The sequence below is a fragment of the Acomys minous genome, assembly GCF_964271855.1.
Source record: "Acomys minous genome assembly, chromosome: 2".
Classification (NCBI taxonomy): domain Eukaryota; kingdom Metazoa; phylum Chordata; class Mammalia; order Rodentia; family Muridae; genus Acomys; species Acomys minous.
In genome coordinates this window covers 66294687-66318760 of record NC_140484.1, presented here as the reverse complement: position 1 = coordinate 66318760, position 24074 = coordinate 66294687, and the positions used below count along the sequence as shown (strand labels likewise).

General features: G+C 47.3%; 2 protein-coding genes and 1 long non-coding RNA gene across 8 annotated transcripts in view; 2 read left to right on the top strand and 1 right to left on the bottom strand.

Annotated features, from left to right (window-relative positions):
* Positions 1 to 5201: 5201 nt before the first annotated feature.
* Positions 5202 to 10698, bottom strand: NKX1-2 (NK1 homeobox 2). 2 transcript variants are annotated; one of them, XM_084771895.1, is made up of 3 exons: positions 9643 to 10698; positions 7654 to 8154; positions 5202 to 7312 (listed from the first exon to the last, which is right to left on the bottom strand). In XM_084771895.1, exons 1-3 carry the CDS (start codon positions 10346 to 10348, stop codon positions 7215 to 7217), a joined length of 1305 nt encoding a protein of 434 aa, XP_084628021.1. In that variant the 5' UTR covers positions 10349 to 10698; the 3' UTR covers positions 5202 to 7214. The 2 variants fall into 2 exon arrangements, with proteins under 2 accessions (XP_084628021.1, XP_084628020.1); XM_084771894.1 differs by having other exon boundaries at positions 7221 to 8154.
* Positions 8148 to 16719, top strand: LOC311591996. Of its 2 annotated transcripts, XR_014777267.1 has the most exons (4): positions 8148 to 8666; positions 9728 to 9881; positions 11069 to 11287; positions 16605 to 16719. It is a non-coding gene; the product is annotated as an uncharacterized lncRNA (long non-coding RNA). The 2 variants fall into 2 exon arrangements; XR_014777266.1 differs by lacking the exon at positions 11069 to 11287.
* Positions 16720 to 22423: 5704 nt separating this feature from the next.
* Positions 22424 to 24074, top strand: part of LHPP (phospholysine phosphohistidine inorganic pyrophosphate phosphatase) — a 95448-nt gene continuing 93797 nt past the window's right edge. For all 4 annotated transcript variants that reach the window (XR_014777548.1, XM_084773863.1, XM_084773861.1 and 1 more), the window contains exon 1: positions 22424 to 22613. Coding sequence is in view for 3 of the 4 variants with exons in the window: in XM_084773863.1 (XP_084629989.1) it covers positions 22489 to 22613 (125 nt within the window). In the remaining variant the exon portion in view is untranslated. The remainder of the gene's footprint in view (positions 22614 to 24074) is intronic.

The following is a 24074-nucleotide window of genomic DNA, read 5'->3' as shown; positions in this document are numbered from 1 at the left end:
AAGAACAAAACCAAAAAACTAGACAAACCAGTAAATGAAAGCAAATTTCAAATATTTAACTGTGATTGACTGAATATCAGCATATACTGAGTTGAGAGAGATGAAAATTTGGCCAAACACATAAATGAAATCCTGAGGACAATAAAACTAAAAACCTTATCTCTGGTGAATGAGGAGACTGTGCCTATCCACAGAGGTGCTAAGAGGTAGTGAGATCTCACTTGCTACAGAGCTGGAGTCTATGCAGCCAAGTGTCAGTGATTACCCTGTGTGCCAGGGAAGAGGTTTAAACTGAGATGGGAACACACAGGAAGATGTGTTAGACATCCTGCATACTCTTTTTGTTTTGTTTTATTTTTTGTTTGTTTATTTGAGAAAGGATTTCTCTGTGTAACAGCCCTGGCTGTCCTGGACTCACTTTGTAGTCCAGGCTGGCCTCAAACTCACAGAGATCCACATGCCTCTGCCTCCCGAGTGCTGGGATTAAAGGCATGTGCCACCACGCCCAGCTATATTTATCATCTTGTTATTCTACTCCAAGCAGCAAGCATTGAATTGTGCACTAGGGAAGACAAAAAGGCCTGGACGTGTCACCGTGTTGGTGGGCCTCAATGGTGGCAGCCCCAATCCTTGGTTGTTTAATCCTTTTTTTTTTTATTGCTATGAACCTATGGATACATCATGGCAAGAAGATGTAGAAAAGGAAACCAATTCACTCCATCGGAGCCAAGAGACAAGAAGGGAGGGCCTAGGGCAAACTTTAAAAACTAGCTTCCAGCTGGGCATGGTGCCACATGTCTTTAATCCCAGCATTTGAGAGGTAGAGGAAGTCAGATCTCTGAGTTCAAGGACAGCCTGGTCTATAGTGAGTTCTAGGACAGCCAGGGCTACACAAAAACAAAAACAAAAACAACAGCCTAACTTTCTCCCACAGGGCCCCACCTACCCCCTGAGTACCCTCCCAGCTCCCAATAGCATCTCAAGCTGGTACTGAGACTTTAACAAGTGGCTTATGGGGGACATTCAAGATGCAAATTATAGACAAAGGAAACTACAAGCTAAGGAGAAAATAACAAGTGTTGCCAGCATGAGAAGAAATCATACCTCATGTGCATTGCTGGCGGGAAAGTGAAATGGAACAGAGCATGATTGAGTCTGTCAGCTCCTCACAAAGATGGTCTAGGCATTAATATAAGGACAGGGGAGGAGCAAGGGGACACCCTTTCATTCCAAGCTGACATTTTACCGTAACTTCAGAATACTACACAGCTCTTGAGTTATTTCAAAATATTTCAACTGCCAGGTGTGGTGGTGGCACATACCTGTAATCCCAGCACTCAGAGAGGCAGAGGCAGGAGGATCTCTGTGAGTTCGAGGCCAGCCTGATCTACAAAATAAGTCCAGGATAGCTAAGACTACACAAAGAAACCTTGTCTTGAAAAAAGCAACATATGTCTGTCTGTATGTATGTATGTGTATGTATATGTATATATATGTATATATACACATGTATATGTGTGTATATAAATATTTCAACCACAATTTGTTTTCCTATACCAAGTACTAAGCCTAGGGCTCCATGCATGTCAGGCAGGCTCTCTCCTGGCTGTATCCCCAGCCCCTTAATCAAATTCTGTATATCATTGGCAGCCCATGCATAGTTTAGACAATCCTAGAGTCATCAGGCTCACTTCTGATCTTTCTCTACTAGCCATGCTACCTTGGACAAGTCACCTCCTGTCAAAGATTCAGTTTATTTTACTAATAAGTGGGGGAGGGAGTCACCAGTTAAAGACTTGACCAGGCACTTCACCAGAACAGATATACAAATGGGCCAAAGGCATTTTTGATCATTTTTCTCCAGGAAATGAAAATTAAAACCAAACAAGGCACCTGTCTTTACCTGACAGAATCAATAATCAGTAGAATGGAAAAAAAAAAGCAATCCGCAGTGTCGGGAGGGGCACAGGGCTGTAGCTCAGCAGTAGAGTGCTTGTGTAGCATGCATGTGGGAGATGAGCGTGGGAGTGCGCAGTCACTGACTTCACCCACACAGGAAGACTGATGGTTTTCACTAAATCTAGACTCTGAAGTTACGTGTTATCAAAGGACTTGGTCTACATGTCAGCCTCAAATTGGAAAGTTGGCAATTTTCTTCTTTTTTAATATTTTAATTTTAATGTGCCTTAGTATGACAGTGTCAGATCTTAGAGTTACAGACAGTTGTGAGCTGCCATGTAGGTGCTGGGAATTGAACCCGGGTCCTTTGGAAGAGCAGGCAGTGCTCTTAACCACTGAGCCATCTCTCCAGACCTGTTGGCAATTTTCTTAATAATAGTAGAATGGTACGTAGCTAGGTGTGGTGGTGCGAGCCTTTAACCCCAGCACTTGAGAGGCAGAGGCAGGCAGATTGCTGTGAGCTCAAGAACAGCCTGGTCTACAAAATGAGTCTAGGACATCTAAGGTTTTCTCAAAAAACAAAAAAGAAAGAAAGAAAGAAAATGGATAACTTGAAACATTCATCTAAAATAAATCACCAACACTTACAAAAGTGAAAATCTATAGCTACCCAAAGCAACATGGAAGACACTAAAAATGTTGAACATAAAGAAGCCAGGCCGGACACACTCAAATAGAATACTAACTGTGTGAGTCTCGCTTTATTTATTTATTTATTTATTTTAGTTTTTCAAGACAGGGTTTCTCTGTGTAGCTTTGGCTGTCCTGGACTCACTTTGTAGACCAGGCTGGCCTCAAACTCACAGCGATCCACCTGCCTCTGCCTCCTGAGTGCTGGGATTAAAGGCGTGCACCACCACTGCCCGGCTGAGTCTCGCTTTATAATGAGAAGACGTTCAAAGTCATTATTTTATACACATCTTGTTCCAGGCCAGCATAGGCTATACGAGACTCAGCTGATGAAGAGGAAGGGGAGGTGGTGGGCTGGATAGATGGCTCGATGGTTAACAGTACTTGCTGTTCTTCCAGAGGACCAGGGTTTGATTCCCAGCACTGTTTGGCAGCTCACAACTGTCTGAAACTCCAACTCTGGAGGTTCTGATGCCCTTTTCTGGCCTCTGTGGACACTGCACACATGTGGTTCATAGACATACATTCGGATAAACACTTATACACATAAAATAAAAATAACTGTTTTCAAGTACTTCAATTTATACACATCTGCTATATTCACTTTCCTGGATGGTTATTACACAACAGAGTAAATAAGCAAATGTTTCATAAACAAATGGCAGGATTAGGCATATCAGCGCTGGGTACTGAACCCTGGGCCTCACATATACTGGGCAACCTCTCTAACCACTGAACCACATCTCCTCCCTTAGGGCCAACATTGTTTAAGTCCTTTTCAGCTAGAATGACATTCTACCAAGTACTAAGTTAAGTGATTCCCATATAATTTTTCTTTTCTTTTTATTCCAAGACAGGGTTTCTCTGGGTAGCCTTGGCTGTCCACATTTTGTAGACCAGGCTGGCCTCGAACTCAGTGATCTGCCTACCGCTGCCTCCAGAGTGCTGGGGTTAAAGGTGTGTGCAACTACACCTGGCCCCATATAATTTTTCAAGGCTCCCTTCTATCACCTTCTGTGAAAGACCTTATATTGAGGAAACTGAGGCAGGCACAGGCCACAATTGGCCAAAGTCATGTTTTCGAAGACCTAGTGGCCTTAAATCCAGCCTGGCTGCATTCAGAAGCCATGATTTAAACTATGATTTCCCACCTTAGATGAGACCCTGCTGAACCACAGCGTGAGAGAACCAGCAAGGGTTCTGGCCCACGTGTGTCCTCTAGGCTGCCTACCTTTGGCATCTTCAAGCTTTCCCTCACTCTGAGGACCTGTGCTTCTCACTGAATCTGTGTAACAGACCGTGTAATGTCAATTTCCTCTTAAGTATATCCAGCACTTACTACAGTGCTTACGTTATTCTCCCCACAGGAGTAAATGCTAGGCAGTTTAGAGATGGTTTTCCATTTCTTTTTTCTTTTCTTTCTTTCTTTGTTGTTGTTGTTAGTTTTGTTTTGCAGATAAGTCTAACTCTGTAGCCTAAGATGGCCTGAAACAGCCCAGCCTAAAGTTAAACCCATGGCTGCTCCTGTTACTTCACCCTCCCAAGTGCTAGAATTACAGCTGTACGCCACCAAGCCTGGCTGACGCAGTTCCTAAAAAGCTCCCACACACAGCTGAGAACCACAGTGACTCCTAGGCCAGCCTGGTTTACACAGTGAGCTCCTAGACAGGCAAAGCTACATAGTGAGACTCTGTCTCATCTCTTTCTTACAAAAGGAGAGAGAGAGAGAGAGAGAGAGAGAGAGAGAGAGAGAGAGAGAGAGAGAGAGAGAGATTTCTCTGTACCTGTCTAATGGACCAGGACTCTCTTAACATGAGAAGTGTTCCCTACTTATTCCCTTTTAAAAAAAAAAAAAAGTCTCCCTGAGCTGGGCAGATCTCTGTGAGTTTGAGACTAACCAGGTCTACAAAGTGAGTCCAGGACATAAGACTACACAGAGAAACCCTGTCTTAAAAAACCAAAACAACAACAACAACAAAACAAAATAAAAATGGTTCCCTGGTTACATGGCTTCAAAAGTGAATCAAAAACTGTCACTTTTGCCGGGCGGTGGTGGCCCACGCCTATACTCCCAGCTCTCAGGAGGCAGAGGCAGGTGGATCACTGTGAGTTTGAGGCCAGCCTGGTCCAGGACAGGCAAGATAACACAGAGAAACCCTGTCTCAAAAAACAGTTACTTTTACCCATAGGAAGCTATAGCCAGTAAATGGTTAAGACTTTTTAAAAGGTGTCTGCCAGGCTCTTGGGTTGGGAGTAAAATATTAGGAATTTACATCCTAGAGACCTGATGAGTAGATGTTGATAGAGTCAGTAGATCAGAAATTTAAAAAATTTTCAAAGATGTATTATTTTTCCTAGAACATCCCTGGATGAGTCTTTAAATTTTTCCTACAAATGTACTTAGTTTATGTACATCTAGAGTTAGGGATCAGTAGGGAAGGATCATTATTATTATCTGTTGAGTGTTAGCTGGTGGGAGAAATGGAGTGGGTACACACACACACATGCACACACACACACACACACACACACACACACACACACACACCCTCTGATGATTATAAAACTGCTTAAAAGCGTTGTTAATAATGAACAAGGACTAATTCATCAAACATGATTTCAAAAAGAATTTATTTGGCCAACACATCAATAGAAACGATTCTGAGGGGTGAGTTGGAACATTACCGGGCCTTTTAAAGCAAAAGTCCAAAGTCACACACTTCCGGCATCACTCTTTGACCACCTGTGGAACCTCCTCTGAAGCCTGTGACTCTGGCACCTGAGAGGGCTGGAGTGAAATGTTTCCCACATAGTACAGAAGCCTGACCTCTTTGTTCAGATCTGATCCTTGCACATTTGAAGTTATCTGTCCACAGACATAGAATGTTGCTGTTGAGAGCACATAGTCACTGAAGGAGTGTTTTATCAGCATGTACAGTGAATAAAACGGTGTTCATTTCTAATCTCATCTGGCACCAACTGTCCTTTGAGCAGTTACAGTGTAGTGTTTGGAGGAGTTATTTTTCAGAATAAAAGGAAAAGAGTCTTAATTACCAGTTATACTGTGAAGGAATGCATACGAACCTTATTAGCGAACCAGAACATGAAATCTGCCTTTCAGTTGAAAGGGAACATTTCCTATCATTCCTCATAATAATAAAGCTATGTTTCATGATTATAATGTTCATAATTCCAGTGTGTGTGTTTAATTTAAAGCTATTGGTCATTAAGTTTACTTTTTTTTTTAATGTAACAGGCTGCCAAGGATTAATAGTAAGGAATATAGTACCCATTTTGGCATTGGCTGCCTTCAAGCCATTAAGAAAGTTAAGGATGTAACACAAAGTGGGGTAGGTGGGGTCATCTGGGTCTCTGAGGTGTGACTGCAAGACCAAGTAACACAGAAAGCTAGTGAGTACTTCAAACAAAACTGGCAAGGGGAAGCAGGGCGTGGTGGTGCACGCCTTTAATCCCAGCTCTCGGGAGGCAGAGGCAGGTGGATCGCTGTGAGTTCGAGGCCAGCCAGGTCTACAAATTGAGTCCAGGATGGCCAAGGCTCCACAGAGAAACCTTGTCTCGAAAAACAAAAACAAAAACAAAAAAACAAAACAAAACAAAAAACTGGCAAGGGGCCTTGCGGAGTCCCGTAGCTAGAACGTGTGTACCTTTGAATGCATTCCCAACAAGGTTTGGGCTCCACAACAGCTCTTCACACTTGGCAAATATTTCTTTTCCAGACCGTTACAATTTTTGCTTGTTCACCATTGTGGGGCGGGGGGGGGGGGGGGGGAGAGGAAAATCTATTTAGAATAAGAATTGTTTTCAAGTCAGAATATCAGGTAATCTAAATGTTATGTTTGTGCTTTCAAAAATATAGTCAAATGTCTGACGGCAAATGCTTGCAGCTGGAGCGTGCTTTGCTCCAACTTGTCAGTTTGGAAGTCCACGAAGGTATAGTAGGATGGATAGATGAACACCAAGCTCTGCGCATCACAACAGCTCACACACGGACTTCAGGAGAGCCTTTGGGTCACCGCCACCCTTTACTATCCTTTTGTGTGTGTGTGCAGTTCCGCCACTGCTGTGGTCTGTCCAAACTGTTCTTAAAACCTACGAGGCAACAAAGTTGTGTCTTTTCCGGGTCAGTCTAGGCACAACGCTGAACAACTTCCGGGCACACGTAGAGTCCACACACAGAGAGTAAGGTAAGTCACATTCTGAAGAACAAGCTGGGTAGTCCGTTAGTACCAGTCAGTACCTGGTTCAAGTCTGAATCTCAAAGGAGGAGTCAGAAAGGCTGAGTTATGCATCTTAAAAACAGTCCGCTTGATAGCTGCATCTGTTTTGGGTCCAACTTGCCCAGGCTTTGTTTAGCATTTGGGAGAAGCACTGTGTTGAGCCAAGTCCACCTCCAGGAAGGAAAATCACTCCTCTGTGTATGTACTGCAACCTTTAAAGACTCAGTCCTCGGTGCTAGTAGCTGGTGCCCAGGGCATCTTGGCTCCCTCTGGTCTCCGTCCTGGGAACCCTTATTAGCCTGGGAGTGGATACCCGGATACTTTAAAACTAGAGCCCCTGGAGTAAATGAAGAGAAGAGCGAGGTCCAGAAGCTGGAAGATTTGAAGTCAGCCTGGTCTGGAACACTTTCTCCACCCTTCAGTGGCCTGTGTGGTTGGAGTCCAGCAGATGGCTTCTCCTCGCCCTCTGGTGGCGTCACCGGCAGCTGGAAGGAAGAGGTACACAGACACCAGCACACCAGGAGGGGGCGGTCAGTGCCTCTCTGTAAAGCAGTGACCCACTCCACCATACTGGTCACGGTTAAATCCCAACTGAGCTGCAGTCCCGGGATTCATAAGTGTGGGGCATAGAAAGGGGTCAAGTAGGAGGGCCCAAGGAAAGGACTGAAGGGACTTCCAGTGGCGGCGGTCGTCAGCGGGAAGGAGGAGGCGGGGAAGAGAACGTTGGTCGCGGGATAGGTGGGGAAAGTCTGGAAGGGCAGAGTTCCAGGAACCGGTGGGCCAGGACTGCTCCCAGTGCCACTGCTGCAGGTTCCCGCCACCGAACCTGGTGTCCCAGTCTGGGGCGCACCGCCTCCCGCCTGCACCGCGCCGTCGGCCCCTGGGTTCTGCTTCTTCCACTTGGTCCTGCGGTTCTGGAACCAGATTTTGACCTGCGTCTCCGTGAGGCTAAGCGACAGCGCAAGGTTCAGACGTTCGCACACCGATAGGTAGCGCGTGGCTCGGAACTTGTTCTCCAGAGCCACGAGCTGCTCGTAAGTGAAGGCGGTGCGCGCTCGCCGTGGCTTGGTGCAACTGGGCTCCGCTCGCCGGCGCCGGGGCCGGGGGGAGCCGGGAGAGCCCGGGGACGCTGCGAGGCCGTCCGCGTTGCTCTCCTCTGCTCCCGCCGTCACCGCCCCAGCCTCTCGAGAGCCCGCGTGGATTCCCTGCCAGCGTTCCGGCCGCTCCTGCCTCTGCACTCGCTCGGCATCCTCTGCCGCCTCCTCCTCCTCTTCCGCCTCGGAGCCCTCCAGGGGGGACGCGGGGCCAGTGCCTCGGCCCGCAGCATCTAAGAGAGAAGTGGGAGATGACCAGAAGCCCGAAACAACTCTACCAGCCGCGTCCCTAAACCTTCTTGTCCTCCTCCAGAGCGCTCGGCTTTGTCCTTGATCCAACTCCCAGTTTCTTCCCTCTTCCCACTTTGCCCTCTCCGGTCTCCAATCCACACACCCTAAAGAGCAGATTCAGGAGTACCATGTGCTCTTGCCCTTTAGAAACCTGCCACTAACTAGGCACCCAAGAAGTATGTTGGATGGCACCCGACATCAAGAAAGTATAGTGACTTTATGGAGGAAAGAGCGGAGTCGGTGCCATATGGAAATGTCAAGTGCATTTACTATAGAACTTCCCAGTCCCTAGAAGCCTATTTTGGTGTGCGAATCCTAGCAATTAAACAAGAAGTTATTAAGCTCCCCTCCCCCCAAAAAGAGAAATTCCCCTTTTCCCATCTTCTCTCTCCGGCCGTGTTAATAGAGTTTCAGATTTGTCCGGGGCCTGATCGATAGATGTCATCTATTAAAGGTAAGTTTTAATCGAACAATATTAGGATCAGACAGGGAAAGGGGGTTTGAAGTCAGTACTGCAAGCTGTGGGCAGGAGATATGCAGGCGCCAGTAATAGAATATCGATCAAGGAGTTAGGGGGAGGGGGGCGCGGCCCCACAGAGAGACCATGCAAACAATTCATCCAGGCCCGCGGCCGGGACCCAAGCCAGGCCACCAGAGGCTTCCGGAGCCCCAGACAATCTCTACCAAACTTAGAAAAAAGGAGCAGGGGACTCTGCTCCATACAGCTTTCCCCAGGACCTGAGTCCCTAGACTTTTAGCGTCCGTCCCCTCCCCCCCCCCCGTCCCCCTGCAAGTAATAATGCCCACGTCCCACTCGGCGTGAATCCTGCTGCCTTAAGTCCTTTCAGACACAAACTTTCCCGATCCCTTCCTTGACGCCCACCAACTTCAGGTGAAAAGGTCTAGAGAAAGACACCCCCCCCCAAAGCTTCCTGTCTGCCCACCCCGAGTCCCTTGCTGGGTCCAGGAAAGGTGAAGGCACGGGATCTGCAAGTGTTTCCGAGTGGTTGAAAATAAGCACCTAATCCGGGCAAAGCCCAGGCCTCGATTAGCTCATACATAAAATGGGAGTGGTGTTAATGACACCATATACTTGGAAGGCGTTTTCATAACCTTTATCCCAGCTCCTCGCCCAGGTTCTAGCACGTGGAGAGCGTAATACATTTCCGTTAGCTCAGTGAGCTTGAACTACTTTATATGCGAGCCAGTCAGAGCTGTGGCGCTCGTCCATTGAGCAGGTCTTCAGGAATGAGGCACATACCTGCCCTGGAATCTCAGCCTCGTCCCTGCTTCTATCCCCTTCCAAGGAGGGATGCTTCACTTCGCACCTGTGCGGGCGCGCTTTCTCTAGTTCCCAGGACACACACACACACACACACACACACACACACACACACACAATCTTGGGTGAAATCACCTCGCATTCTTACCAGGTGTCTCCTGCGACCGGATCGGATCCCCGGGACTGCCGTCCTCCCCTGCTTCCACCTCCGCTAAACTTTTCTTGGCTTCCAGGGCAGCGAGATGCACCGGCGGGAGCGCAGCTCCCGTAAATTTCTGCGGATCCAAGATGTCCAGGACGGAGAAGGAGATCTTGTGGTGAGAAGGGGCCGCCTTGGCCCCGCCGCCGTCCTGCCATGCCAGCATGTCCGCCTCCCGCGGGCAGGAGGTCAGTCGCGCCGGGTACGGGATAGGCGTACGCGGCCTTATCTTCCGCTGTGGCCAAACCACAGCCCTCCAGCCGCGACCTGGATTTTCCCCGCCAAGTAAAGCTGGAGAGGGGGGCAAGGAGGCGGGGCGGGAGGAGAGCAGCGGGGGACTGCTCGAGGATTGGCACTTGTGCTGGCCAGACCCCTGCCACGTGCAGGGAGCGCTCGCAGTCGCCTCGGGACTATCCTGCGCGGCGCGGGGACAGCTGGTCTGGACCAGAGGGACCCTCACGCGACAATGCGCGCTCCCGGTTCTAAGGGTCACCGCTGCATGCTGCGTGAGCGTCCTCCCATGCTGCAGAGCCGCGTGAAAGACGCAAGGGAGGCTTCCATCTATGGCATCCCCTCTACACACACATCTACCTGGCTGAAGTTTACTTATTTCACTTGGGGCACTTGCCATCTGCCTTTCACCGGGAGATGCCATTGAGGCCAAGCCTGATCGCTTCGCAATGATGGTGGGTGCATCTCATACCCCATCTGTGAACTACCACAGTAACTGCTTCAGGCCCATTTACTTAGAATTTTAAAAGCTGTGTGTTTACAGTTTACAAAGCCCTGGGGCTTTCTCACTGGCTTTTGATTTTCTAAGCATCCCCCGTGAGGTGGGCGTGGCCTGAGACCTCGGTCTGGGTTTCAAAGACTGGGAAACAAGGTTCAAAGATGATTTGCCCAGGGTCACTGTGGGTGACAAGAGTCTGGACTGGGCCAGGGCTTTTTCAGCACACTCTACTGTCTTGGGATACGTAGGCAAAATAAATAAATAAATAAATAAATAAATAAATCTACATGAAGAAGAGACTTCTTTCCAAGCAGAAGGCTAGCAGGGCTAGAAGTCAAAGAGGAGTTACACGGAAGATGATTGTGTCCAGCCGGGGAGGGCTGCGTGCTCAGGGCCAGGTGGCTTGGCTGAAGGTGGCGGCCCTCCTTTCGGTGACACAGTGCCGTTTTCGTTGGCCACCAAGACTTCTTCACAGTCACAGAGTCCACCATTAACACCAGAAACTGATTCTCTGGGTTTCTGACCCCGCCCCCCATCCTCTCCCAATCCCAAGAAGGGAAAGGTTAAAAGATGCCCGCTGGTTTGAATTTAAGATCAGAGAAGAGAGACGATTAAAAATGGTCCCATCTGCCCTCAAATCTCCAGGGAGGACAGCCCGCCATCAGCCATGAGGGAAAGCCTGCACTAGCCACACCCTTGGGAACATTGCTTCTTTTGTCATCGCTACGACCTTTAGGCGTTTGTTTCAGCGGCAAATTCTGAAGCATCCCTTACTTAGAGCCACCTCCGGGCCCGCCGCTCCTTTCTTCTTTTGCCCCTTGCGGCTCCCAGACAATGTCTTGGCAATTAATATTGTCTGAGCAGGTAAGAAGTAGGAAGAGGAGGGGACTCTTTCTCACGAAAGTGCTGGGAGCTGCTAATCCTATCTGTTATTAAAGAGGTGGGGGTTGGGGGCATCTCCTTGTAGCTTTTCTCATTCAAACCTTTCAGCCCCTCCCAGGGGTGGCCACCATATTCCCCGCCGACTTTAAAGCCTTGCCGAAATTCAAGCCAGCTCCAGTCCTAAAGCTAAAAACGGATTGCGCATTTAAAGCGAAGGAAAGGAAGTGCCCAGTCCAGGCCCACTAGAACACCAAAGGGAGTATGTGCCATGTGAAACTCAGGAAAAAGACAACCCAGAAGCCGAGAGGCCTGGCTCAGGGACAATGCCTGTAAACCACAGCTTCTTCTGGAATGCACAGACTTTGTTTTCTGTTTGGATAACCCTTTCTCACTTAGTTCTCACATTTTTTTTAAGTCTTCCTAAGTTTTCTTTTTCTTCCCTTCCCTATTGACCCCAATTCCTTCTACCTTTTCCATTTATACACACACACACACACACACACACACACACACACACACACACACACGAGTGTAGTTTTTCAAGATAGGTGGAACAGATCTGCCTAAGGTGACTCAAGAATTGATAAAAAAATATTTGTGTTTTTCTGTGGTTCCCTCTCTTATCCTTTTCTTTGGGAGGAACATAGGAATGGAGAGTGGCATTCCAGAGAGCACTCACATCCCAAACCGGAGGAACAGGAAAAGCCCCAACCCCAGGAAAGCCATGATCACACAGAACTTGGATTATTTCATTGCACTGCCTTTTGTTGTTGTTGTTTAAATTTACATAAAGTTTTTTCTTTCATATGATTCATCTTTCATTTGAAGTCTATGGTGCTAGATACAGAAAAGGAATAAAAAAAAAAGGAAGTAACAAATTGGAGAGAAATTCCAAGAACAAGGAGAGGCCATATTCTGTAACCTGAAGACCCTTAGGCACACATTCTTTTCTTTTTTCTTTTTTGGTTTTTCGAGACAGGGTTTCTCTGGGTTAGCCTTGCCTCTCCTGGACTCGTTTTTTTTTTTTTTTAGACCAGGCTGCCCGTGAACTCACAGCGATCTGCCGGCCTCTGCCTCCCAAGGGCTGGGATTACAGGTGTGCGCCACTGGCTAAGCACGCCTTCCTGTGATGGTTTTTAGATTCCTCTCTTCATTTTTCTCACCATTTCTCCTGTGTGTGTTCACTGCAGATGAAACTCCAGGAATTCTGTTTAGTGCTTGGCTCTGGATACTAAATGAGATGGAAGCAGCACTGATGTGTCTTCTACAACACTGTCTCACTCAGCTCAGCTTACAGACAAAGACCAGAGCTTGTCCTTCTGCTGAGGGGAGTGAGGAGGCAGAATTTCCTTCTGAACACTTGTATTGCCTGTATGGCAGTGAAACCTCCCTTCAGGCACCCCTGGGAGATAAGCTTGACTCAGTAACGTTCTGACACATTCGTTATCCGGTGTGTTTCTATACAATACATATGTTTACATCTGGCAAGTCATCTTCCCTCTGTGCATGAAGTTGATTTTGGGTTTTTTTTCTTTTTCTTTTTCTTTTTCTTTTTCTTTTTCTTTTTTCCCCTTCCCCCTAGCCCGAGCATTAAAATTCTGCTTGAGTGCTGTCTTTAAATTGCTTTGATGCTAGGTGGGTTCCAACTCTGACCTGTCCTGATGGCAAGTGATGGCTGTAACAAGCCCAGGATCAATATTCATAGCGGGTGTCCAGGGCTGATAACGCTATCCAAGACAATGTTGGCTATCGGTGTGGACAGCTGAGATATTGCGCCATTAGGGATGTTGTGTTAAATAACCTGATCCATTTCTGGGGCTATTTAATGAATTTCACAGCTTAGATAGTATCTTTAAGGAGATGGCAAAAGGCTATTCCGGAGGCACTGATGCAAATCAATGGTGCCAGGCTTCTCAAGCGATTGCACAAACAAAGTGGCCTGTAATTCCAGCACAGCCTGGAGAGGCGGCCACCCATCCTGGGAGCAGGATTAACAATAGAGAGAATGTGCAGTTTATGCAGAGGGAGGGTGGGCGATATTGTGAGCTGCATTAAGGTCCCTGAGATAAAATCGTATGTTCTTGAAATAAATACAAGTGGAGTTTGCTGTTTGAGCCAGCCCACAAGTTAGGACATACATGCCAAAGGGACAGCTTCATCAAGCACAGGCCGAAGGGAGGTGCTGACTATAGAGACAGCCATGGGTACATCTACTTGGGTACTCAGCTGGCTTTCCCCAAGAAGTGTTTCTTCCACTCAAACCTCTCTATGAGGTGGGAAGAAAAACGACACTGGATTTTATTTTATTATTTTTATTTATTTTATTTTTATTTTTATTTTTTTTTTTTTTTTTTTTTTTTTTTTTTTTGGTTTTTCGAGACAGGGTTTCTCTGTGTAGCCTTGGCTGTCCTGGACTCGCTTTGTAGACCAGGCTGGCCTCGAACTCACAGTGATCCACCTGCCTCTGCCTCCCGAGTGCCGGGATTATAGGCGTGCGCCACCACGCCCGGCTTATTTTTATTTTCGAGACAGGGTTTCTCTGTGTAGCCTTGGCTGTCCTAGACTGACTCTCGAGGCTAGCCTTGAATTCAGAGAGATCTGCCTGCCTCTGCCTGATGAATGCTCCTGGCTGACACTGGATTTTAAAAGGAAGCTACTGGTAGCAGAATAAGGGTTTGTTTACCTGACCCCAGGCCCTCATTACTAGAATTTACAATTAAAGACTATTGTTTACATCCTTACTGGAGCTTGGAACTCTGATTGCCAAAGAAAGGCAAGTACCTCTTTAAAAACAAAACACCTCAGAGTGATGTGCAACACTAGCACTTGGAAGACAGAGGCAGGAGGATTGTTGCAAAATTGAGGCCTTTAAGTTCTATTTAGTCTGAGCCAGCCAAAGTTGCATAAGAAAACCCTGTCTGAATAAAACACACGTAAGTAAATAAAACTGAAAAACAGCAAACCCCACAAAAACCCTTAAACCACCTAGGAGACTTGAGTTGTGAGAGATATGTTCAGAATGTAGCCTTTCTAGGCTGGAATCATTGGAGCTCTTGGCTCAGCTACTAGGATGCGTGCTTTGCATGCATGAAGTCATTGCTTCTTAGAACCTTGTTAACTTGATGGTGCACACCTGTCACACCAGCACTTGGGAAGGGGGTGGGGGCAGGAGAATCAGGAGTCCAGGGTCATCCTTGGCTACTTATGGAGTTCAAGGCATACATGGCTACATGAACTGTGCCTCAAAAAATATTTTTTTTTTAAATTGAACAAATAAACTGGGTGCGGTGGCACATGGCTGTAATCCCAGCACTTTGGGGGGGCAGAAGCAGATGGATCTTTGTGAGTTTGAGCCCAACCTGGTCTACAAAGTGAGTCTAGGACAGCCAAGGATACAGAGAAAAACTTTATCTTGAAAAACAAAACAGAGGGAGGTATGTTTGTGTTATGGAGATCAAGAATCGGGGTAAAATTTTGCAAGCCCATAAACCACCTGTCTCTGGGCAAAATACAATCCAGTTAGGCAGTTTCTTGTAAGGCACAGAGGTCAAAGCCCTCTATCCCCTGAACCCGCACCCGCATCCCCCCCCACCCCGCCACACCCCCACAGGCCCTACCCCCCTTCCCCCCCCCAGCCCATCCCCGAGTCTGCTAGATTTCACAGCTGTCCTTGCTGTAGCCTAATAGAGCTGCTAAGCCAACTGAACAAGCAGGGCGTCTGTGAGACCAAAACAGGAACAATATACCTTGAAGGGCTAAAGGGTTTGTTTGCAATTAGAACAACTAAAAGGGCTTGCCTAGTGGCACAAGCCTTTAAGCCCAGCCCTTGGGAGGCAGAGGCAGGTGGATCTCTGAGTTCGAGGCCAGCCTGCCTGGTCTACATAGTGAGTCCAGGACAGCCAAGGCTACACAGAGAGACCCTGTCTCAGGGAGAGAAAGAAAAGTTCCTTCTTTGTCCTGTGTTGTCCCAAGTCCTTGCAAAATAAGGTTTCTAATTGTAATTAAGAATAAGCTCCTGGCCGGGCGTGGTGGCGCATGCCTTTAATCCCAGCACTCAGGAGGCAGAGGTGGGCGGATCGCTGTGAGTTCGAGGCTAGCCTGGTCTACAAAGTGAGTCCGGGACAGGATAGCCCAGGCTAACACAGAGAGACCCTGTCTCAAAAAACCAAAAAAAAAAAAAAAAAAAAAAAAAAAAAAAGAATAAGCTCCTGGCTGGGCAGTGGTTGCAGGACAGGAAGATCTCTGTGAGTTCGAGGCCAGCCTCTACAGAGTGAGTTTCCAGGGCAGCCAGAGCTACAAAAAGAAACCCAATTTAAAAGAAAAAGGAAGTTCTTGTTTCTTAGATTCTGATGCAATCCTTACCCTTGTTCTTTCTCTTTCATCCTATCTTTTTGTTTGGTTTTTGGTTTTTGGTTTTTGAAACAGGGTTTCTCTGTGTTATCTTGGCTGTCCTGAACTTGCTTTGTAGACTAGGCTAGCCTCGAACTCACAGTGATCTGCCTGCCTCTGCCCCTCAAGTGCTGGGAATAAAGGCGTGGTCCACCACACCCAGCTCATTGTATCTTTCTAACAATATGTAACAACCAACCCTCTGACCCCTGTGAACATCTAACCCTGTGAATGTACAAACAACCCCACCCTGAAACCTGACTTCTTTGTTATATAGGCAAAGTTTTAGGCTGGCAACCAATTCAAAACGTTGGGAAACAGGTTCTCAGAGTGGGTGGGTACACCCCCTGGGTTGTGAACCCAGACTGAAACTAGCTCTCATCTCTCTGCTCCCTAATTGTAGATTGTGGTTATAGCTGCCCCAGGCTCCTGCTGCCTCCACACCTCCTCTTTTTCTTCCATGACAGACTGCATCCTCAAACTGTGAGCCAAAGCAGACTGATTTTTCCATGAATTGTTTCTTGTTAGGCAATGAGAAGAGAAATTAAAACTATTTCTATGGTATTTCCATGGCTATTTTGGTTCAAGAGATGCAAACTAAAATCCCTGTCCCTGATGTCAAATGAGCCATGTGTTGGTTTCCTGTCCATGCATGCTACCTTCTGAAAGGCTCCCCATCAATGGGACAGATAGTAGGGAGGGGGACATTTGGGCTATATGACCGCCTATTCCTGGCCTGCCTAATAACTAAATTGGGTTCTGTCAGCTCTAGCAAGTGTGCTGGACATCCCAGTAACCTCAGTCTCCCAAATGCTGGGATTATACCTGTGTACCCAATGCCTAACTTCATTTTGTAAATTACAGTATTGTTTCAAACTCTCCTTCTAAATGTTGTTTGTTTTTGAGACAGGGTCTCCAAAACCATCATCATAACCATCCAGAATGAGATCTGGTTCTCTCTTCCTGTCTGCAAGCAGAACACTGTAAAGATATTAAATAAATAAATCTTGTGGGTTTTGTTGTTGTTGATGTTGTTGTTGTTGTTTGATTTTTTATTTTTATTTTTATTTGTTTTGGTTTTTCAAGATAGGGTCTCTCTGTGTAGCCTTGGCTGTCCTGGACTTGCTTTGCAGACCAGGCTGGCCTTGAACTCACAGCAATCCACCTGCCTCTGCCTTCCGAGTGCTGGAATTAAAGGCGTGTGCCACCACTCCTGGCTGCAAATAAATAAATCTTAAAAAAGAAAGAAAGAAAGAAAAGAGGTGGTGCTCGGATATGTTGTGGGTGGAGGTGGAGAGATGGCTTTAATGGTTAAGAGCACTCGCTGCTCTTACAGAGGACTTCAGTTTGATTCTCAGGACCGACACAGTGGCTCACAGCCACCTGTGCCTTCAGTTCCGGTGTATACAATGCCTTTATCTGGCTTCCTTGGACACTGCACACATGCGGTACAAATACATACACACAGGGATACATTCATACACATAAAATTAAAAAAATAATTTTTTTAAGAAGAAAGAAGTAGGACTGGAGAAATGGCTCAGCCATTAAGAATACTTGCTGGGCTGGAGAGATGGCTCAGTGGATAAGAGCACTGTCTGCTCTTCCAGAGGTCCTGAGTTCGATTCCCAGCAACCACATGGTAGCTTACAACCATCAATACTAGAATCTAATGCCCTCTTCTGACCTCATGCAGGTGTATATATAGATAGAACACTCAGACATAAAATAAATAAATAAAATATTAAAAAAAAAAAAAGAATACTTGCTGCTCTTGAAGAGGCCATAGGCTCAGCTCCCAGAACCCACCAGGCAGCTCATAACAGTCATTAACTCCAGAGCAATGTTTTGGTATGGACGTGGGTTTATAAGGGATCCAACGCTGCTCAAATGCCACAACTCTGTGGCACAAACTTATTCTCTCAGGCAAGTCATCCACAGGAGGCAACTGTGCTCTTTCAGCGGCAAGAATTTAACCCAGTGTGGTCTTTCTGGCAGAAAGATGTGGTATCTATTCTCCAAAGATCACCCTGACTATGCCCAGTGCTCAACATGCTTGACCTGAGTTGCCCATTGTGTTGCGTAAGCAAGTCCAGAAGGCTGAAGTGACCGAGCTAAGTCAGAAGAAGCTCACAGCCTCTGCCTGTTCTGTCTCTTTCTCAGGAGACATTTCTGCTTTGTCTCTGGCTGCCGTGCTGTGTGATACTCAAGTCACAAGTAGAAGCTTTCCTCGACAGCCTGAGTTTTCATAAGGGCTCCAGGCTGTGTAAGGTATACTAAAGTTTGAGGACTGTTCTAGATCAGTGGCTGTCCCAATCCCCCCAACGCCCACTGTAGCCCACCTCAGAAGACAGAAGATGCCTTTGTTCATACGGGCATCCTTCTGTTTGGCTGTCTCATTTTCAGGATAGGTAGGATTTGATAATAAGAATTAAGAGTCCTTCGGTTAGTGGGTGCCTGCTGTTTGTTCCTAAACAGGATTGTCACATTTGCTCTGCTCTTTCCTGTGGCGGTTACTTCTGCACCCCCACAAACATAATACCGGCCTGGAACAACTTTGAGGACAAATTTGTTTTGGCTCACAGTTTCAGAGCTCTTCAGTCTGCTGTGGGAGGGAAGGTGTGACAAAATCTTCATGTTAGAAATGCACATCAGAGGCTGTTAATGTCACTGTTGAACAGGGCAGCAGAGGGCAAGGGTTTTTCGAGACAGGGTCTTTCTATGTAGCCTTGGCTGTCCTGGACTCTCTTTGTAGACCAGGCTGGCCTCGAACTCACAAAGATCCACTTGCTCTGACTCCCGAGTGCTGGGATTAAAGGAGTGCACCTCCACCCCCAGCCTTGAATTTCCTTCAAATTTAAGCTTCTGGGATTTGCTTTCTGTCACTGGCCACCAGAATCCTAGCTAGTACGAGTAAATCTGATAGAATTATACACACAACCAATATAGTAACCAAGGATTGATGGATTCATGTGTGAGCTGAAATTCAGCCATGGCTGTATATTTGCTATTGGAGAAGAACTAAACGCAAAGCATCTGCTGATGGAGGGCGCATCCCTACACACTTCAGCATCCCTGGACCACTGGAGCTCTGGCCCAAAAGGTACAAACAAGAGTCTTTTGGAGTTAGGAGCCTGGGAAGCCTTTGTTTCTACTTTCCCCACCCTCTCTGTCTGAAATGCAGAAACTGCCTTAGGAGTGCAGCAGGCATTTGCACTTTGATTTGAGGGTCAAGTCTCCTGCTGGACATGCAGGAGATGGTGGAGAAAGATGGGGAGAAGCTTGCTGCCTGCTGCTGCAGGAAGTGGTCATCCTGGCCGAAGCTGCCTTGCTTTTGTACAGGAGAAAAACTAACCCTGTCTGGTTATTGTGTGCAGCCAGATGTGACTCTGAGTTAGACAATACCCTTTGCCCATTATAGCCAAAGTTATTGTTTGTTTTTTGTTTTTTGTTTTTTGTTTTTTGGATCAGGTGGACAATTCTTGGAGACTTGCTGCTGTGGACCAATCAGGTCTGGGCTGCTACGGCCGACTTGGACCTCTGGATCCATTCCCTACCTCTGTTGTTACAGTGCACATTCAGCGGCTTCAGACGACAGATTTACTAGATTGTACACATTTAGATATCAGAAATCCCCAAACCAAGGTCTCAGCAGAGCTGCTTTCCTTGCAGAGGATTTGGGGACATCCATTTTGTCTTTTTGAGTGTCCAGGGGCCTTCTACTTCTCTTCATCCATGCCCATTTCTTATTCAAGGTTGGCACTGTAGTGCGCATACACACACACACACACACACACACACACACACACACACACAAACACACACACACACAAACACACACACACACAAACACACACACACACACACACACACACACACACACACACACACACACACACACACACTGCTGTTGGCATATTTCCTCTGTTTCTAACTCCCCTGCTTCTTATTTTCTTTAATGATAACATTTGTGGTTATGTAGCATCCGCTAGATCAACCAGCCTAGTCTCACCACAACACGTGTATCCCATCTGCAAAAGCCCCCTTTTGGCATACAAGCTAATGTGTTTGCCAGTTCTGGGTATCAAGATGTTGACATCTCAGCCAGGCGTGGTGGTGCACGCCTTTAATCCCAGCACTCGGGAGGCAGAGGTAGGCAGATCGCTGTGAGTTCGAGGCCAGCCTGGTCTACAAAGTGAGTCCAGGATGGCCAAGGCTACACAGAGAAACCCTGTCTCAAAAAACCAAAAAAAAAAAAAAAAAAAAAGATGTTGACATCTCAAGGGTTCCCAGGCCTTTCAGCGTTTTTTTTTTTAAAAAAGGATTTATTTATTTATTTATTTATTTATTTATTTATTATGTATACAGTGTTCTGCCTGCGTGTATGCCTGCAGGCCAGAAGAGGACATCAGATCTTATTACAGATGTTTGTGAGCCACTATGTGGGTGCTGGGAATTGAACTCAGGACTTTGGGAAGAGCAGCCAGTGCTCTTAACTGCTGAGCCATCTCTCCAGCCCCCTTTCAGCATTTTTATGTCTACCTAGAGAGTGACAGCGACTTGTCTGGGTCCCACACGGAGCTGGCTGAAAGGACAAGTTACACGGATGCGGTCAGTACTGGCAGAGGTTGGTACCCTTTGCCTTCCAGGGCATGGTTCTAGGGTCAGATATTCAAGGTCCACATCAGAGTGCCCATCTGTTGCTACCCACGGCCAGGTGTCCACCCTCTTGTCACTCATTGTCTCATCAGTCCCGTTGTCCTAAGGGCGCTGTCTTAATCCTCTGACCATCTTGATTTCTGGAAGCAAAGATGACATCTTAGGCCACTTTGCACCACAAGAGCCTCCTGCATGGGGCAGAGGCTTCTGGCAGAGTAGTCGTCAGTCAGACCCAGCTCCTACTCGGCAGTCTGCAAAGACCCAGAGTCCAGCGCAGATTAGACTGGGCGCTGTCCAGCTAGATGTTGAAAGTGAAGTGGTAGGCACAGGAAGGCAGTGCTGAAAGGGTTTGCTTCTTCTGCTTCATCTGAGGCAGAGGCTATTCTTTTTGTTTGTTTGGTTTGGTTTGTTTTTTTTTAAAGACAGGGTTTCTCTATGCTATCTTGTCCATCCTGGACTCACTTTGTAGACCAGGCTGGCCTTGAACTCACAGCGATCCACCGAGGCAGAGGCTATTCTATTAGGTTCCCACCATCTTACGAACAGGCGAGAGAGTAGGACCATCAAAGAAGCGGAACTCGTAGCCACTTCTCAAAGATGTATAATTCCCGGTTATGCAGGACTCCAGCCTGACTTTTCAGCTTCCATTCCCTAACCCCCGAGTCTGTAAGCTTTCTCTTGCCTGGTGCAAGCAAGCCTTCTCTAGCTGGTGTGGCTTCTCTGGCCTCTCTGTATAGTAAGTTACTAGTCTCTGCATAGGAAACCTACAAAGGGCATTTCTCTTGCAAATAACATCTCCAGTAAGCTCATCAAAAGCATAATGCACATTTCTTTGAAATGGGTTAAAGTTCTAACGTTCTGCTGGCTGGAGGGATTGCCCAGTGGTTAAGGCTACTGGCTGATCTTTCAGAGGACCGGGGTTTAATTCCCAGTACCCATGTTGCCACTCACTATGGTCTATAACTCTTGATCCAGAGGATCTGGCTCTGAAGGCATATTAAATTTACTATCAGTCTTATTTTCTTCTCACCTTATTACAATGGTCTTTATTTTTGCAAGGCTGCTGTCTGCATACAACTTTTGTTTTTATTTTTCAAGCAAGGTTTCTCTGTGTAACAAGCCCTGGCTGTCCTGGACTGGCTTTGTAGACCAGGCTTGCCTCTAACTTACAGAGATCTGCCTGCCTCTGCCTCTGAGTGCTGGGATTAAAGGTGTGTCTGGCTGTTACCTGGTCTTTCTTTCCTCCTCTTCTTTTTGGTTTGTCAAGATAGTCTCTGTGTAGCCCAGGCTGTCCTGGAACTCACTCTGTAGACCAGGCTGTTCTCAAACTCAGGGAGATCCACCTGCTTTTGCCTCCTGAGTACCGGGATTAAAGTCGTGGGCCACCATCGCATTGTTGGTCCCTCTTTTAATGACACATTCTTTCCGCATCCTAGATATTCAATCTGTATCCTCTACATTAATTTTCTTCCAGTTTATCTTGGAATTATCATTTACACTTAAGTCATTCTGTTTTGTTTTGGTTTGGTTTTGGTTTTTCGAGACAAAGTTTCTCTGTGTAGCCTTGGCTGTCCTGGACTAACTCTGTAGACCAGGCTAGACTCGAACTCACAGAGATCCACCTGCCTCTGCCTCCCAAGTGCTGGGATTAAAGGCGTGTGCCACCACCTCCCGGCTCACTTAAGTCATTCTGTTTGCACTCATTCCTTTAGTGTGTTTCCAAGGAGTGGCACTGTGTCAACTATCCAACTGTTTTCAAGATCTCTCCCTCTCTCCTCCAGTCCACTTTTGAGACAGAGCCTCACACTATTGGGGCTAGGCTGATCTCCAACACTTAATAATTCATTTATTTAATTAGTGTATGTGTGTGCATGCACTAGTGGAGGCTGTGGGGACAATATACAGGAATTGGTGAACTTTTTCTGAGGGACTTGTTTTCGGCTTTTCCTGCCATGCCCTTAAGATTCCTGCCAGGGAGAAGAAACACAGCCAAGCACCATGCGGGTTCACGTGGTTCCTGGTTTGCACCCGGCCCGCTGACCGCGGACTACATTTCCCAGGCAGCCTCGCGTGGTAGGCGTGGCTGCTGGATACAGGCGGCAGCAACGCCGGGTTCGGGTGTACAACAGGACGCGATGGCTACGTGGGCCGAGCGGCTGGCAGGCGTGCGGGGGGTGCTGCTTGACATCTCCGGCGTGTTGTATGACAGCGGGGAAGGCGGTGGAGCCGCCATTGCGGGCTCTGTGGAGGCGGTGGCGAGGTTAGTGAGCGCTACGCAGGGGGGGGGGGTCTAGTTTTTTCTGCTGCCGGGGGCGGGGCGTTCGCGCTGCCCCGCCTCCTCGCGCGCTGGCCCCGCCCCTCAGGTTGGCTAGGAACCAAGGTAGGGAAGTTTGGGTTGGCGCCAGGCCAACACGATTTGGAGTTGTGCTTTGGAAGTAGGTGAGCTGTTGAACTTGCTTAACCTGCAAGTAAAATACAAAATCAAAAAGTGTTAACTCTCTCATTAATATTGCAATATGTTAGGCCAGTGAGGTAGTTCCATGGGTAAAGGTACTCATGGCCGATTGTGAAAACCTGAGTTCAATCCTTGGGACCCAGGCAGATCTCTGTATCTCTGTGAGCTCTAGGCCAGCCTGGTCTACAAAGAGTGTCCAGGACAGCCAGGGCTCTGTGTAACAGAGAAACCCTGTCTCAGAAAACCAAAACCAAACCAACCAAACAAAGAAAAGACAGTGTTTCTCTGTGTAGTCTTGGCTGTCCTGGAATTCACTCTGTAGATCAAGTTGGCCTTGATCTCACAAAGATCCACCTGCCTCTGCCTCCGGGGGTGCTAGAATTAAAGGTGTGTGCTGCCACCGCCTGGCTTGGGTTGGTTTTGATCTGAGGAGAAGAGGGGCCTGGTTCCTGAAGCCTTGCCCTTGCAGGACCCTACCAGGGACCACAGTTGGGACTCATCCTGGGCTGTTTGGTTTTGGTACCCAAACAGCAGCACCATGTAATGTTGATGAGCAGTTGAAAGAACTCACTGTCCCGCACTCAACCTCCCAGTGTGTGTTTGTGCCTGGGACAACAACACTCACTGATGAGGTAACAAGGACACAGGACACAAAACACAAATCGTTTCATATCAAAGTAACAGGGGCTTGTGAAAGGCACCTAGTCCTAGGAAACACCTAGACCCTCTGTGTGGGTGGGGGTCCAGGCTTGCCTGTCTTTCTGGCCTCTGCATCTTCTCGGCTATCTCCAGAACTTAGGACTGGCTGTGTCGCAGTGTGCCATGTGTGTCAGGCATCACATGGAGGCTCCTCTTAGAATGTATTTGGGGCTCTGGATGATGTTTTGAAGTGAAGTTGCCTCGTGTAGTCAGCCACGGCCTTATGGGGAGCTCATCTGGAGGGAAGGTAGACCATATTTTGTGCTCAAATGGATAAACTGAGTCACCATAGATCAGTAAGTGAGGACGGCTCCAAGGCCTGCCTACAAGGCAGGGAGCGGTACCACCCACACTAGGTGAATCTTCTCACTTTAGTTAAACAAATGAGAAGCCAACCACAGACATGCCCAAGTGCAGGTCTCCTGGATGACTCTTGATCTCATCAAGTTGACAGTTGAGATTACTTTTGTCATACATGCATATCCACACACACGTACATGAGCATGTACACATGTACAAATAAGTACAGTGAAAATGAGTTTTTCTTTGGCATCTTGGCAAGAGAGC